The 18,086-nt window shown below is 43.7% G+C and overlaps 1 protein-coding gene across 1 annotated transcript in view; it reads right to left on the bottom strand.

The window, feature by feature from the left end:
- LOC309553399 (NACHT, LRR and PYD domains-containing protein 3-like) overlaps window positions 1-18,086 on the bottom strand; it is a 997,590-nt gene that overhangs the window by 79,848 nt on the left and 899,656 nt on the right. Inside the window, exon 3 of the mRNA XM_082254576.1 lies at window positions 86-388. Within this exon, the coding sequence (XP_082110702.1) occupies window positions 86-388 (303 nt within the window). The remainder of the gene's footprint in view (window positions 1-85; window positions 389-18,086) is intronic.

The raw sequence follows: 18,086 nt of genomic DNA, 5'->3' as shown, positions 1-18,086 counted from the left end.
TTCCCTGGGTGACATTCCTAGTTCTTCCTCACACAGATATTGATCAGGAATTGGTAGGAAATGGTCATTATAGATGGGAACTCACCATTCTGCGCTCTCCTCTTCCGGAGGTCTTCTGCCGGTCCCATCAGACCGATTTCTGTAAAGACATCAATGGTGACTTTCAGAGCCCCTTCTTCTCCATATGTGTCTATCAGGAGGTCCTTGGTGGTGATCCAGTCTGCATTTTCTAGTTTTCCTCGGGGGATGGGACGTTTATTTCCATAGGAGAAATCAGACAATTTGTTCCTAAATCTCTTGAAGTCACATCCTTTCAGATCCTCCAGAGAATATAAGATAAGATCCCCGGGGGTTTGTTTCCTCTTTCTCAGGACACCAGGAGCCGACCCTGCAGAGATTGGATTGGATGATTTCTGACACATGACAGCAGATAAGTCTGTACTGGCAGCCGGCAATGCTATAAAGATCATATAGAAGGGAAAGGAAAATATCCCTAATATGTCTATATGTACATTATCCTATGGAGGGATTGGATTCCCTGTAATAATCTCACATGACTGCCTCCATAGTGGTAAGGTTCCTCTCAGATGGATGAATATTGGGTGCAAACACCATGGGGGGTATTTATATAAAACAAATCACCTTCATGAATTATCCTCATAATATGTCTCATATTTTATTTCCTATGATCATCAGCTCCATCTAGTGGTCATAATGTCCTATCGTGCTGGTTGAGGGATTTCCAGAAAACACTATTATAGCCACTAGATGGAGCTGATGATTATAGAAAGTAAACCTATTAGACACATTACAGGGATTATCAGTGATTGTGCAAATGATCCAAACTCATAGTAAATATTTTATATATAGACCTCCTAATGTATATGTATGGATGACCATTTTAACCACTTCAATATCGGGCACTTTTACCCCCTTCCTGCCCAGGCCAATTTTCAGCTTTCAACACTGTCAAACTTTAAATGCCAATCTTGCGGTCATGCTACACTGTACCCATATGAAATTTTTATAATTTTTTTCATACGAATAGAGCTTTTTGGTGGTATTTAATCACTGCTGGGTTTTTTTATTTCTTTTTTTTTTTGAAAAAAAAAAAAGTTTCTTATTTTCTTTGAGTAAATTTTGAAAAAAAGAATTTTACTCCTTCACTGATGGGCACTGATGAGGTGGCACTGATGGGTGGCACAGATGGACACTAATGGGCAGCACAGATGAGCAGGCAATGATGGGCACTGACTGGCAGCACTATGGGCACTGATGGGCATTGGTTGGGGGGACTTATGGGCACGTTTTTTACTTTACAACAGTCATGGTACTGATGATCAGTGCCCCGATTACCTGTCTTAGGCTTCCATTTGAGGAGGAGCCATTGATCGGCTCTCCTCCCCACACACTCTGACAGGGTTGTCATGGCTCCCAGGTGTGGCTGTTGAGACTGGTGAGTCTCCTCACTGTGTTCAATGACAGGGCTATCATTGGACAGTGGAGGAAACCCGGCCAATGGTTCACCCAGGCTTGTATCTACCCCAGAAAGGCAGATTCTGCCGCACAGCATTCTGGGAGTGGTATAAGTTTGAGGGGAGCACATGACGCAGCATCTTTGGTGGGAAGTAAAGTCCCAGGAGGGAGAGTATGGCTGTCTCTCCTCCTGTCAAGAGGAATTGGGTGTCCCAGGCAGCTGGCCTGAGGGGACAGAGGGCTGAGCTGAGCTGCAGCGAGGATCCGGTGTGCCGAGCACCAGCGGAGCTGAGAGGGGTCGAGTTTCAGGAAAGAATTCCCAGTCATAAGTACTGCAAACTGCCCCTGGGGGTCTGCCTAGTGAGAGGGGACCACTCTGGAGAAGGTAAGAGGAATCCGGGAGCTAGCTAGCCAGTGCCGGAGCAAAAAGAAAGGGGGTGCCAGTGTTGACCCTGAAGAGTAAAGGGGATGCCAGCGGTTGGGCCCTGAAGTGTTAAGTGTACAGCGTGCAGTGTACAATGTTGAGAGTTGCAGCAGAAGCAATTTACAAAGGCTACCTCAGTCAGGAAGGACTGGAGGGAGCAGTGTTCAGGACTTTTGAGCAAACCAGAGTGTCAGAAGTCATTCTTCAGTACAGTAGAGCAAGACAGTGATTTCAAACACCAGCAAGCGTTGGTCAGTATTCAGCCAGCGTAAGTCAGCGCTGAAAGACATTTCTCTACAAGTGTTCCCTTTTGTACCTAGTTAAACCAGAGGAGTATTCATTGCCTTCTCCCATCCCCATATAAAATAAACAAAACAAACCAAAGATGCCGGCTTCTTCTCTCACTCCAATCTCACACTTGGGTTAGCAGCTTAAATGGGCTGTTGGTGTTTCTGGTGACCATGGCAGACCCACATCAGGCCCAATGCCTGGAAATCCTGCTACACACGTGACCGGCTGTGATTGGACACAGCCGATCACATGGGTAAAGAGCCATGTCATTGCCTCTTTACCAAGATTGGGGTCGCGCCGAGTCCTAGCAACACAGGCGTGGCCATGATCACCTCACTGCATGCCCCTGCGGTTGCCCGCGAGAGACCGTTCTGGTGCGCCGTCATATGACGGCGTCCCAGAACGAGAGCCGCACCGCTCCGCCTTAATTTGATGGTGGATGGGTGGTAAGTGGTTAAACTTCATGTTTATTGATTGTTTCATAGTAAGCGAAAATAACTAAATGTTTTGACCATTTCCCACCTGGCCAGGTGGTTGGGACATTTGTTGATCTGGGTAGACGTCATATAATGTCCTCCCAGGCTGCGCTGCAGTGTGATCTGTCACCGCCTGTGTCCATCACATGACAACTATAAGCAATGTATGGCTTCCTTTCATGCTATCCATTGTGTACAATTGTGTTGCTAGCTGTGATTGGTCACACTTATCACATAGTACAGGCAGGGCCAATCCCAGCCCTTCTGTATCATGTGATTAAATGTGACCAATCACAGCTAGTCACAAGACAACACACTAAATTAATATGTTTCATTCAGTAAAAATGGTTGCTTATGAACAATCATAATGTGTAAAAAAAGAAAAAATCCTGTTATCTTCCCCAAAGTAGTGCAGTGTTACTATAGTAACACTGTATTGCTCTGGCCACAGTGTATAAAAAAAAAATGAAAAAAAATAAATAAAATTATTAAAATTGAGAAAAATAGTATTTATGTATGTATTTATTTTACATACTGTCACCAGTCAGTGTCCCTGATCACCACCACACCCGTTATATGATAATGATGCACTGCACTGGTGACAGTATGCAAAATAAAATATGATTTTTTTTTTTAATTTCTTTATTTTTAAAATAATGGTGACAAAAAAATGACAACTTCAAAAAGCTTGTCATGATTTTTACTTAATTACTTACCTTGGACCATCTATTTTCCAAAAAAGGGTCATTTGGGGGTATTTGCCCTGACCTGATGTATGGCCTCAAGAAATGAGATTGCCCGTCAGTGAATCAGGACTGATCAATTAGAAATATACGATAGTTTGTGAATTCTATAACTTTCCTACAGACTAAATAATTTATACTGATTTGGGTTATTTTCACCAAAGAAATGGAGCAAAATACATTTTGGTCTAAATTAATGAAGAAATAACATTTTGAAAATAAATAATCTAAAAGAAAAACTTTTTTTTTTCAAAATGTTTGGTCTTTTTTTTTGTCTATTTAGCAAAAAAAAAAAACCCCAAAATGTGATTAAATACCACCAAAAATGTGTGTTAAACAAATGATAAAAATGTAATAATCGGTACCGTGCCGCATGACTGCACAATCGTCAAAGCATGAGAATGGTGAAAGCTGAAAATTGGCCTGGGCAGGAAGGGGGTGGAAGTGCCCGGTATTGAAGTGGTTAAAAAAACCTTCCCCCCCTGAATAATGATTTCTCTAATCAGTGTGAACTTAGAACTCTGATTACCCCCAAATCTCCCAGCAGTATGTGTGATGGAACACGGGGCTGTTTTCTCCTTAGGATTATAGACAAAGGATTCCCCCGTCCATTACACAAATAACCATAAAATGTGGGGTCCTCCAGTCATTATGGATCACTGGGCCATCTCAGAACATCATTTCCATCAATGATAAATAAAATCTGAAGACCCGGGAATGTGATTGTGGAATTGATGAAAGCTCCTGAACTCTTCTAATAGGTGGACTGACCACCAGATGTCTACAGGAAATGTCCAGACTATGGAGACATAAGACATCCTATCATCTAATTCCAAACTCTGGAGCTGTGAGATGGAGGAAAACATTGGAAAGGATTGTCAGGATCAGCAGTCATACCTTGTGTGGAGGAGGAAGAGGAAGAAGAGGTCGCCATGACATCAATGACATCAGGAGAGGACCCAAGATGACATCACCTAGAAGGAGCACAAATAATAATAAACTCTTTGTAGTGTGATATCCGGAACCAATAAAGAGGATTTTATTCCCTTATGCAGTTAATAATCGGCTGACTGGTTGTCCATTAAGAAAATATCAGAATTGGATGGACATCTGTCATTTAAAACCCATAGATATGAAGGCCAATCAGAACTTTCATCCCAGCATTCATTTGATTGGTATATCAGCTCACAAAGGAATGTTACTCTGTTTAGGGCCATAATTTATACAGACTCGTATTTCTAGGTGTCACCTCCACAAATCTGTGCCATTCATAGCCAAGACTGGTACTAATCAGCACCAAAGTATCAGCCAGTAAGATGTCTACAGAGCGGTCAGGTGATAAAAAAAGATAAGACCCAAAATGGAAGCAGTGTGCGGTCAGCGGAGGCCTTCATTCAATAATAAGATGCTTCCAAGTGGATTCTTCTGGAAGGTTTGTATTTATTGATCATAAAATCAGGTTAAACACCATCAATGTGTGTCATGGCTCTTTAGTGGTCACTTTGTCAGGAAAAGGTGTACAGTATACTTTAATGGGTGGGATCTGTGTGTGTTCCTTCAGCCCAGAGTATACTGTACAGTATACGGATATGTCAGGGTTTTTCTGATATTAAATTATAATTATTCATATGAAGTCTGTAGGAGATATACAGAATAATCTTCTGATGAACCACAGCTATACAAATGTTAAACTAAAAAGACCCTGAGAGAGAGTCGGCTGTGAAAGGAAAGTTTGTATAAAGAGCGATTAGTTACAAGGACACATTTATTCCAGCAGACAATGGGTTATAATGGTCCTCACACAACTCCCGTATAAAGAGGATTTTTTTCAATTGATTTTTTTTACAGCAAAAGAAATACAAAAGAGTACGGTAATAAAGTGTGACATAAGAACAAAGTCATGTATGAGTAGGAAGAAGGAAAGCGCTCAGTACACATCTCTTGTGTATCGCTTCCATATTCACAAACGTCAATGAGAAGAATATTAATGATTAAGAAATTACAGTCAAACATGTTGTGATGTATACTTAGCAGCTTATCAGTAAGGGGAGTAATCAAGGTAACAAAGGAAAGAACACATCAAAGATTTACAGAGTAAGTACTGAAATAAAAGAAAGTATAGACCAATATGGACATGTAAAGGCGTGCATGTCATAACAAAATACATTGTATTATTCCAATTTGTTATTATTTTACTGATTAGTCCAGGTTTTCCATTATTCGTCAAACCAGACATCTTTGTTACTGTAATAGGCTTTTTTTTTTTTTTTTTTCAATTATGAATTTTATTAAGGATTTGTGATGAGATTATACAGCGAGGAGAAAAATAAGGAAACACAAACAGTATTCACATATGATCTTACACCAGAACAGAAAAAGACAAATTATAATTTCTTTTATCAACACTTAGAACATAATAATCCAATAAATATTCTCCCCTCTTATCTTATCTAGATCTTTCTATTCTTATCTTCTTGCTGCAATATCATCCTTGTAGGATAGCTACACTCGGATGGTCTTTTCACACTAACTTCCCTATTTCTATATAAACAAACAAAAAAAAAAACCCCAAAAGCAAACCCAAAAAAAAAGGAGGGGGAGGGGTATAGGCGGTTAATCTATTCCCTTTCCTGCTGAGTTATCATCCTAATAAATATAAGTCCGTCATGTCATCAGCTAACAAAGCTATCCCTTGACTCGAAAGAATAAACGAGTTCCATGCACCCCACGTTTCTGTATATATTTCTCTTTTGTGTTGGGCTGTCAAGACCAAGTCCTCCATTTTGTTTATTTTCTCTATTTTACGTATCCAACACGCTATTGTTGGGGATGTTTGTTTTTTCCAGTTAAGAGGAATGCAGGATCTAGCCGCATTCGCAAGATGACACAATATGGATCCTTTATATCTTTTCACTGGTATATTGCTCAACTGCAAAAGAAAGAAGGCCGGACCCTGTAGAATCTCTTCCTCTGTAAACCTTTGCATAATCTCTCTGACTCTTTTCCAAAAGTCTGATAATTTGGGACAGGACCAGAAAATATGTATTAACGTGCCCTCTTCCACCGAGCAGCGCCAACATCGATCAGAGTTATTAATCGCGATTCTGTGTAACTTATATGGAGTATAATACCACCTTGTCAGAATTTTAAAGTTTAATTCTTGATATTTAGTGCATATGGACGATTTAAAGACAAGACTAATCATACGTTGTCGCTGTTCCCGGGAGAAGGCACGAGATAGTTCCCTTTCCCTTTTATCAAAATAAGGTAATTGGAACTCTACCTTAGGTATGTTTATCAAGTTATATATTTTAGATAGCACCTGAGATAGGTTCCCTGATTCCAAGCAATATTTTACGGCCATAATGTAATAGGCTTTACCTTTTTCAATACCAAGATGTGCATGGACTAAGCAAATCACTTCAGACAGACTAGGAGTCAGGTCTTGTTTCCAGTGTCTGGTAATTGTTTAGCTGGTAATAAATTATGAGTAACAATGACTCTGTAGCAAGAGTTATTCTCAATATTGAAGTAAAGTTTGGCTAAAGCCACCTTTGGGGAAGTAAGAATTCCAGTGATATCACAAATTATTTAGAACATCTTTTGCCAAAAATTATGGATGTCCTTGCAGGACCATAAAATATGAATTACATTTCTTATTTGTCCACAACTTCTCCAGCATAGGGGACTTTGTTCTAAGGAGAATTTTGCTAATCAAAATGTGTCAGGTACCATCCTAAGGATATTTTCTGTGTTAGTTCCCAATCACTGACACATTCAGCAGCAATTTCCACCGATCTTAGTGCATACTGTATATCCATTGTTTGGGAGTAAAGCTTGTTTTTAGTTCAGTTTCCCAATGAAGAAAGAGTGGAGATTTGGTAAATAGTTTATTGTGAAAAAGATTATAAAATAAAGACATACCACGAGGTCTAGAATCAAGCGATCTATAGTGTTGAAAAGCCCATTTGTAAAAACTGAATTTTTGTAAAATCTTACCGTAAAATTCCTTTCTCTGAGTCCTCCGACAGTCGCCGCCCATTCACACAGTCTTCACTAATGGGGTATTGCTTCCTCTCCGCAGGAGTTTCTAGGCATAAGACTTGTAAAAGAACAATTCATCTACATAGTCACACCCATGGGGGCTCAGTTTGGTCGCAAGCAGTAATAGTGTAGAAAAAACCCCAAAAGAGGGGCGGGGGCGGAGACCGTTGGAGGACTCAGAGAAAGGAATTTTACGGTAAGATTTTACAAAAATTCAGTTTTCTCTTACGTCCTCCGACAGTTGCCGCCCATTCACACAGTCTTCACTAATGGGGATGTCCCAAAGCAGTGTAGACATGAGGGGTGGGCAACGCAACCGTCAGAAAAGCAACGCAGTACCCACATCAGAGAAAGGAACCTTACATGAACAGAAAGGTAACCTTCTGGGTAACAAAAAAGGTCTCAACAGGAGCAACAACCCAGGAAAACAAATATCCAAGGGGAAAACAACCCCAACAGCAAGGGACCCGTACAGAACCAGGGTCCCCTATAGCACTGCCGCACAGAGAACTTTGCGGCCAAAGGAGGCATCAGCTGATGCCAGAACATCAATTTTGTAGAATTTTGAAAAGGTGTGCACCGACAACCAAGTCGCAGCCTTGCACGCCTGGGCCACCGAAGCCTGATGCTGGAAGGCCCAGGACGCACTCACCGACCTGGTAGAATGCGCCTTGACAGGGAAGGGAGGTACCCGTTCCCACAATGAATAGGCCTGTACAATTGTCTGTCTGATCCATTTTGCAATGGTCGCTTCATACGCAGCCATATCCTTCCGAGGTCCCTCAGGAAGGACAAAGAGAGAATCCGATTTCCAAAAGGATTCAGTCAATGACAGGTAAACCCTGATCGCCCTGACAACAGCCGAAGAATGCAAGGCAACCTCTTTTGGATGCTTAGGGTTCGCACAAAGCGAAGGTAAAACAATGTCCTCGTTTAGGTGAAAATCCGAAACCACCTTTGGCAGAAAGGACGGATTAGGTTGCAAGACCACCTTATCCCTATGAACCACCAGGTAAGGGGAGCGGCAAGACAATGCCGCCAACTCCGACACTCTGCGAGCCGAAGTGATCACTACCAGGAACACAACCTTTTTAGATAGCATAGGTAACAAAATTTCCCTGATGTTTTCAAACGGGGAATGCTGCAACATGGACAGAACCAAGTTCAAGTCCCATGGAGGTAAGGGCTCCCTTCTGGGAGGGGCCAAGTGACGCACACCTTGAATAAAGGTGCGAATCAAGGAATTAGACGCCAAAGGGCGCTGGAAAAGAACAGCCAGTGCAGATACCTGGCCATTAATCGTGGCCAACGCAAGGCGCTGGTCCACACCAGACTGGAGGAAAACCAACACCCTTGCCACCGAGTAGGAACGAGGAGAGAAACCCCTGGACTCACACCAGGCAAAATAAGCTTTCCATGTACGGTAATAAATCTTACCAGAAGAGGCTTTTCTAGCCTTGATCAAAGTAGGAATGACCTCTGAGGAGAGACCCCTGTCTCTCAGGACCTGGCTTTCTCAGGACCTGGCTTTCAACAGCCAGGCCGTTAAAGCCAGCGACTGTAAAGCAGGATGGAAGATCAGTCCCTGAGACAGTAGATCTTCTCGCATTGGGCAGACAGGTAGCCGGGGGATCCTCCCTTTAAGGGGCGTGGTTGTGGAAATGGCGCCGTGAGACAGCGTGCAGCGGGGCTCCGGGACCGTTGGTGATTCACCGCTCTGAGCAAGTTGGCGTTCCCTGCTGGATACCGAGGTGACTGATCGGGTGGAGTGAAGGGAGAGCGCTTGAGCCTGGCTGTTCGGCGGAAGCAAAAAGGCAGACCCAGAGGCAATAACTGCTCTTACCTGATGCACGAGAGTGTACTGCGAGCCGACCCTTGAGGCGATATAGAGGAAGCGCTCAGCTGGCCTGTAAGTGGTGGAGGGGAGCGAGCGGCTGCTGCGGTGCCAAGGACATGGCGACTGATCTGGTGGAGTGGAGACAGCGTGTAACGGGGCTCCGGGACCGCTGGTGATTCACCGTTTTGAGCAAATCAGCATTCGTGAGAGCGGTGGGAGCCGATCCTTGAGGCGATAAGAGGACGCAGTATAACGACTGAAATAGGATAAAAGCTTTTATTTGGTCTATGAGTGGTGAAGGGGAGCGAGCGGCTTCTACAACGCCGGTAAGACATTCAGATATATCAGAGTATTTTATTCGAAGTCTCCCCACACAGGAAAAAAGTGTTTTTTTATCCTAAAATGGCACAGACACGCGCAGGGTCGGCTAATGCAAATACCTCCAAAAAAGCCGGCAACAATCAACGGGAAACTACTGAAGCTTTATTAGCGAGCCAGCATCAGCAAGGGGCAGATAGAACTGTACAGGGAACAGACTCTTGCACTCCCCATGGTCCCCAAATTCAGGACAAACAAAATTTGGATTTGCAGGAGTTGCTGGCGATAATCCCTACAAAACAGGACATGTCAGAAATGGCATCTTCAATTGTCAACGCGTTGACACAAGAAATTAATTCTCTTAAAGGGCAAATGGATGCAATGTCCAAAAAAATAGAAAAGGTGGAGGTGGGAACCAGCGCCTTGAGCGCCAGAGTTGATCATATGGAAGACACCCACAAAGTGTTCGTCAGGCAATTAGTAACATTAAAACTCCAACAAGATGATGGGGAGAATCAGAGCAGAAGGAACAATATACGCCTGCGGGGGTTAACAGATAAAATTCAAGGCCCCGATTTGAAACCTAAAGTGGTGACTATATTAAATATGCTCCTGGAAACTTCCCAAACTGAAGCCATAGAAATAGACCGGGTGCACCGGGTAAGGGCCCCTAGGAGTATGGGATCAGATTTCCCCCAGGATGTCCTAATAAGGATTCATTTTTACTCAATCAAGGAAAAAATAATGAAAAACGCATGGAATAAGGGTCCATTTGACTTTGAAGGTTCAACCATACGGTTATTGCCAGACCTTTCAAGACAGACACTCAGGATGAGAGCTACATTAAAACCTTTACTAGAAGTCATACAGAATTCTGGGGCCAATTACCATTGGGGTCACCCTTTCCACTTAATCGTGTCTAAAAAAGACGGTTCATATACCTTAAGGTGGCTGGATCAGTTACCAGGACTTTTTGCATTTTTAAAGGTCCCTCCTGTGGTGGTGCCAGACTGGCTAGGGATACAGGGGTATAAAAATTCCCTGGGGTCCCTGGTAGCCGGGAAGTAATCACTAAAAAAGGTCAACCCCCAGATGGGGAGAGGGTTCACCTCGGGTTGTGAAAGTGGTGTACACACCTGGGGGATATAGTCTCCCAGTCTGGGGGTTATGAATTGTGTTGTTTTCTCCTTTTAAGAGGACCAAAGGGATCTTTTATTATGAGTTTATTTAGCAGGGAATATTCAGTAAAGGTGTGGAGGAGCGAGGGCTGCATGAGGAGGCCATAGGGTAAAGAGGTTGTATTGAATAAATAAGGGAAGAATGGAATTTGAATTTTTATAGTAAAACCTAAATTGGACACATAGACAGAATGCCTCTGTAGAGGCTTGAATATACGCAAGGGTTAAAAAATTACTCCCTTAAAACAAAATGGGCCTATCATGCGGCCCCGCTCCTTATGAAATAATGTCAGAGCGGTTTCGCCGGGTCCTATGGAGACACGCTCGCAGATTAAGCGAAGAAGTTATTGTTTTTTGTTGTTTTTTTTTTTTTTTTTGCTTTTCTCTTATGGTGTATTTTTTCTTCCTTTTTCTTTATAATGTAACATATGTCTCATGGAGCGACCCTCCCACACGCCCCTGGAATAGATAAGCGCGTAGCTGCTTTTAGGTCAAGGATTGACAAGTAGGGAAGTAGAGGGAAATAGACAGAGAGGATCGGGCGCTGATATATCCCCTCCAAGGGAGTGATATTTGGAGGGGGGAATCTTATCCCCCCCTTTTTTTTTTCTCCCCCTCTCTCTTCTTCTCCTCTTCTCCGCCTCCCCCTTCCCGCCCCCCTGATTGTGCGGGGACAGTGCCTATAGCAGTATGGGTAGAGGAGAGGTGGGTGGGTTGGCCAGGGCTGTCAGAACGGGCTTGAAGTTGACCTCTCTAAATGTGAGGGAGTTGTCTACCCCAGAAAAACGTATGCGGGTATTGAATGATATGAGAAGAGGGCATACACAGGTTGCCTTTTTTCAGGAAACATATTTTAAATGTGAAAGTGTACCTAAATTCTCCAATAGAAATTATCCATGGGCGTACCACGCCCCCTCCCCAATTCCGAAGTCGAAAGGGGTAAGTGTTGTTATAGCAAAGGAAGTAGATTGGATGCATCAGGAATCAAACTTTCGGGAAGGCTTTTTGATAATGGGTCGAGACTGGAATTACGTGGCAGAACCCTTATTGGATACGTCACGTGGTTCCTCCCATTTATCATATGCAAAACTTAAAGGGCTTAGGAAGGAACTCTCCCTCCTCGACTTAACTGACCCGTGGAGGATTATGCATGCAGGGGAGAAAGATTTTTCATACTTCTCCGCATCTCACAACACATACTCAAGGTTAGACAGTGTAACGGATCTTTGTACCCCAGCTGGGCACATCCGCCGAATCTGTGTCTCCTGTCCTCCAAACGCACCCACAGCCTGCGGAGAAGTCATATCCAGCCCTTAACCCCTCAATCACGAGACAATCCACACAGGTGTTGAGGGTTAAACATGCAGAGCTTAAACTGTTTATTACATTCCAAGACAACAGTTTTACATACAGTTAGGGAAACTCCCCTTAGCCTTTCCACAGAAGGGGGGGAAGGGAACCAACCAATGAGAACTGAACATTTGTACATTTGAAACATGCAGTCTTAATACACACCCCCTGCGGAGAGATGTCTCCAACTCAGACCATTGTCTGCCATGAATCCACACACTTAGACACAGAAACAGGAGGGGGGGGGGGATGGGTTGTAACATTACATTACATTAACTCAATGCCATGAGTCAGTTGTTCAGAGGATGAATAAAGGGAAAATAAAATGCAATGTCCCAAACTCATAAGAAAATGACACAAAGGGGTTTACATCCAGGGACAGGGTGATCCGTCACCCATAGTGACGGCTAGTACCGTCACATCTCTTCCCCCCCAAAGGTAGACTAATCCAGGTACTAGACCTCCAACTGGTCTGTGCCTGAATTAGTCGGGTAACAAATCCCAAAAAGAGTCAATGTCTGTTTGCCTGGATAATTCGTCGGCGTTGCTTCCCAGGGCAGTAGTGGATGGTAAAGTCAAAAGGCTGCAGCGCCAAACTCCAGTATCTTCTGGCCCATAGTCTGTCGGTAGGAGGCTTGCGCACAGTCCCCTCCAAAACACACAGTGACAGTGGGTTCTGTCACAGACAGATTCCTGATTCCTCAGGGGGAATTGGGAAGGGTTAAAGCTACCACTATTGGAACGCCCATTATGTCAGATCACGCGTCAGTACATATTGTGATTGACCTGGACTCTGTACCACCAAAACCACCCACATGGAGATTAAATGAAGCCTTATTGCAATCCCCGGAGACGAGATTAGAAATTGAACAGAAAATAATTTACCAGGGCTAGTTCTAACGGTTTTTATTAAGGCAGAAGGAATGTAGTACAAAACAATACCATTAGGTAACAGTGGTGCATAACAGATGAATACACGTCAAAATGACATCATGAACAGCAAGTAGTAGCATAACAGTCAGGTTTAGGAATAGGAAAGGGGCTAGCTGGGCGCCCCGGTATACAAGTACAAAGGATAAACACAGTGCATAAGGGCGGCTGGGGGTAGGGTCTGGTAAATTATTTTAAAGAAAACACTGAATTGCAGGCATCCCCGTCTATAGTATGGGAAGCACATAAATGTGTTATCAGGGGGACATTAATGATGCTGGGATCTCGCCGTAAAAGGGAATATGAAAAAAGTGTATCGGAATTGATGACACGGGTGGGAGAGTTGAGTGCCGTACATAAGAAATCGATGGCGCAGGAACACTTACAATCCCTTATTAAGACTAGGGAAGAGTTGAATAATCTTCTATATCAAAGAACAGTAAAAAGCCTGACGCTCATGAGGAGACAAATATATGAATTCTCCAATAAACCGGGGGCAATGCTGGCCAGGGCGCTCCGGGGACCCCAAAAAAAGACAGTAATTGCACAGATACAATCAAACAGGGATGGAAAAATTATAGAGACAGGAAATATTGTGGAGGAATTTGGTAATTTTTATCAATCCCTCTATAATATAGATACAGGGGGAGATGTGGACAAGTAGTCCAGATCCCTGCCCTAAAAAGCGCGGGAGTATATTGAAACATCTGGGATGCCTATATTAAAGAAGGAACAGGCGGAGGCTTTGGAAGGAGACATCCTAGAAGAGGAACTAGAATATGCTCTAAATCAAAATAAACCACACAAAGCTCCGGGCCCTGATGGTCTAACTCTGCCGTACTATAAACATTTCTGGACACAGTTAAAAGCTCCTTTATTAGCTCATTTTAATAGCATAGGTAAGGGGGGTTCATTACCCATAGACAGTTTGCGGGCATATATTTCACTTATACACAAGGAGGGTAAGGACCCCTCATTATGTGGCAATTATCGCCCTATAGCTTTATTGAATCTGGACTTGAAACTATTTGCTAAGATCATTGCGAATAGAATCATAGCATTTATCCCGCAACTGATTCATTATGATCAGGTGGGATTTGTTCCCTCGAGAGAAGCAAGGGATAACACAACCAGAGTAATTGACCTTATATTTCACGCCCAGAGCTCACAAAAGCCATTGATGCTTCTGTCTGTCGATGCCGAAAAGGCCTTTGACAGGGTGGCCTGGGATTTTATCGAGGCCATCCTGTCATATATTGGATTGGGAGAATGGATGAGAACTTGCATCATGGCTCTATACTCGGGGCCTACAGCTGCAGTAAATATAAATGGCTGGAGGTCAAATTTTTTTTAAATCAAAAATGGCACACGCCAAGGATGCCCGCTTTCTCCATTAATTTTTATTTTGACATTGGAGCCCTTTTTATGTAAAATTCGGAAAGATCTAGAGATTAAGGGGCTACAGGTGGAGGGACGCATCATAAATTAGCAGCTTATGCTGATGATTTAATTTTCTTTATAACAAATCCGGTGCAAATGTTACCACTTATCCTAGGGGCAATTCAGGAATATGGGAAACTTTCCTACTTTAAAGTAAACTTAGCAAAATCAGTTGCGTTGAACATTTCAATTCCTGATGATGAATGGAGGGAATTACAACCATCTTTTACTTTTCATTGGACAAGAGACTCATTTGTATATCTAGGGGTGCATATCACACCTAAAGTAGAAGATTTGTATGAGGCTAATTTCCCCCTTTGTTAAAGACCCTTAAGAGAGATACTTTGAGATGGCGGACCCTTACTTTGACGTGGTTTGGAAGAAGTAGTGCCTGGAAGATGAATGTACTCCCACGAGTGCTATATCTCTTACAGGCACTACCAATAGAAATACCAGAATGCTTTTTCATGCAAATGAAAACTCTGTTGAGAACATTTGTGTGGGCTAATAAATCCCCAAGAATAGGGATAAACATCCTTTCCCGTCCTAAATGTAAAGGGGGGATAGGACTACCGGACCTAAAGCGTTACCATAGGGCAATACACCTTACGCGGGTGTTAGACTGGCACTGTAATACGAAAACTAAACAATGGGTGAACTTAGAAAACGGGATGACAGAACGACCAGTCCCTCTGGCCCCTCTGGCCCCTTGGGTCCCGGTTTTAATGGATGATCCCATATACTCCCACCCGACGATAGGAACTACAATTAAGGTATGTAGGAACATACAAAAAAAAGCAGAGATTGCACCCTCAATTTCTCCAATGCTGCCGTTAGTGGGAAACACGAATTTCCCTCCAGGATATTCAAAGGGGAAGATAAGAAATCTTGCCCGGAGTGGTAAAATTTGCTTAGTAGACTTATGGAGCCAGGAGAACCCCCCCACTCTGAGGGAGATCATGTCCTGGTCGGAAGAGACCTTGGATGTGTTCTCTGCGTTTCAAATCAGACATTATCTTGTTGATTTACACAAATGGGGATATTCCCCCCGCTCTCTGACACCTTTTGAATCTTTATGTAGAGGAGGAAGTTCAATCCCACATGCCTTATCGTTCTTTTACTCCCTTCTATCTTAAGGGCAGGAAGAACAATCATTGACTTTCATTGGAAAATGGGAACGGGAGATGGGAATTAACTTCAACCCACAACAAATAAAAAAAATATTAGCACTTACACATAAGGCTTCAATAGCTAATAAATACCAGGAGATTAGCTATAAAATTTTGGTAAGGTGGTACAGAGTTCCAGTAATTTTACATAAGATAGATAAAAAAACCCTGACAATTGTTGGAGATGTGGAGAGGAAGGCGGATCAATGTTCCACATCTTCTGGTCGTGCCCCCGGATTAGGGGCTACTGGTCAGAGATAGCGAAAGTGACAAAAAATCTCACTGCAATCGAGGTGGGAGGGGATCCGGCTTTATGCCTTTTACACTTGGCAAAGCTATCAATTAGGAAATATAGAAACTCCCTTCTGATTCATTTACTTAATGCTGCTAAAGCGTGTATTCCTGTGGTATGGAGACAAACTACTTCTCCAACTCTACAAACATGATTCTCTAAGGTGAATGAGATCCACTGAATGGAGACACTGATAGCAGCACGTAATGGTAGGGAAGAGAGAACCCGTAATTGCTGGCAGCCCTGGACCGCCTACATATCCTTGGAAGAATATCTGAGGGAGTGGGGAGGTGGAGAGTAGGAGGAAGAGGGAGGTTATGGGTTTTTTTTTTTTTCTCTCTTTCTTGGAGGGGACATATCAGGCTTGACAGCAGATTTGGAGGTACGGAGGTTCATGGGGTCCAGGGGGATACAAGACCCTCTTTTTTTTTTTTCTCCTCTCTCTCTCACTAATATATCACACAATTTGGGTGTTTTGGAGGTAATAGGATTAGCGGGAAGAGAAGGGATAAGTGGGAAGGAACTCGCTGAACAAGGCTCAGTGTAAATAGTGGGTGAATGTGATTTGCTGTAGATGGGAACACGATATGGGTGGGGCACTGGGTGGGGGAGGTTGGATACCGGAGCATGTTCTCCTCACCCAAAAGGGATCTGTCGATCCATGTCGGTGTAGGTGGAGGGAAGGGAGGGTTTGAATTTGAATTTGATATATTCTAAGTATGTTTTTGTCACAATTATATAGTCTACAAGATCGTAGATTCTTTCAAAAAGGGTGGGAAAGGGGAAGTTTTTTTTTTTTTTTTTTCCTATGGTGTAATGTGGTATTCTGGGTGCACAGTTAGCCTAACGAATATTTTTGGAATTAACACATAGGTGGATTGGTAACGCCAGGTCAACTGGTGTGGTGTTTTTTTTTTTTTTTTTTTGGCGGTGCAAAGTGGTATTTTTTGGGCACGGTTAACACTATGAAGTATTTTGGAATTAAATTACACAAAGAGGTGGAATGGAAGCACCTGGGGCAATTGGTATGGCCCCCTTTTTTTTGGGGGGGGGGGATCTGTGGATACCTGGGAGAGTCTCCGGAAGGGAATTTTTATGTTAAATGGATATTTATGTATAAACATTCGTCAATTGGTATTTGTATTGTATTGTATGTTTATATCCTGTATTGTGGTGAAAAATATAATAAAATGTTGGAATTAAAAAAAAGATCTTCTCGCATTGGCAGCCGCCACGGAGGCTCTACGGCCAGGTGAACGATGTCCACGTACCAGGACCGGCGTGGCCAGTCCGGCGCTACCACAATCACCAGCAATTGTTCCGAGGCCAGCCTGCGAAGGAACTTGGACAACAACTGAATCAGGGGAAAGGCATATATCAGCTGATACTGATGCCAAGGCACCCCCAGCGCATCCGAGGCGTCTGCCAGAGGATCGCGCGTTCTTGCCAGGAACCTTTCCACCTTGTGGTTTAGCCAAGATGCGAACAGATCCACATCTGGGGATCCCCACTTCGCACACAGCATCTGAAACACCTCCGGGTGTAGGGACCATTCCCCCTGGTCCAGGGTCTGGCGGCTCAGATAGTCTGCCTGCCAATTCTCAACACCCGGAATGTGAACTGCCGATATCCCTGGGGCATGAGTCTCGGCCCAAGACAGAATACCAGTCACCTCCTGGGCCGCCCGGGCACTCCTGGTTCCCCCTTGGTGGTTTATGTTAGCCACCGCAGTGGCATTGTCTGTCTGCACCCGTACAGGACGGCCCTGAAGACAATCCGACCAATGGAGCAGGCACAGCCTGATCGCTCTCAATTCCAAAATGTTTATCGGAAGGGAGGATTCCTCCACCGACCAAGTGCCCTGGGCAGACAGGTTGCCCAGAACGCCACCCCAGCCTAACAGGCTGGCATCCGTGGTTATCACCATCCACAGAATCGGCCGGAAGGATTTCCCGTCCGACACAGCCAGGGACTGGAGCCACCACAATAGATCCATTCTGGTCTGGTGACTCAGAGACACCCTCAGGTCCAAGGACTGAGGTAGTCTGTCCCACCTGGCGAGGATCTCCGCTTGGAAAGCTCGCGTGTGTAACCGTGCAAATGGTATCACCTCAAAGG

The sequence above is a fragment of the Pelophylax lessonae genome, assembly GCF_965119305.1.
Source record: "Pelophylax lessonae genome assembly, chromosome: 4".
NCBI classification, from domain to species: domain Eukaryota; kingdom Metazoa; phylum Chordata; class Amphibia; order Anura; family Ranidae; genus Pelophylax; species Pelophylax lessonae.
The sequence above is the reverse complement of the archived record's forward strand: the minus strand, read 5'-3'. Positions and strand labels throughout refer to the sequence as shown.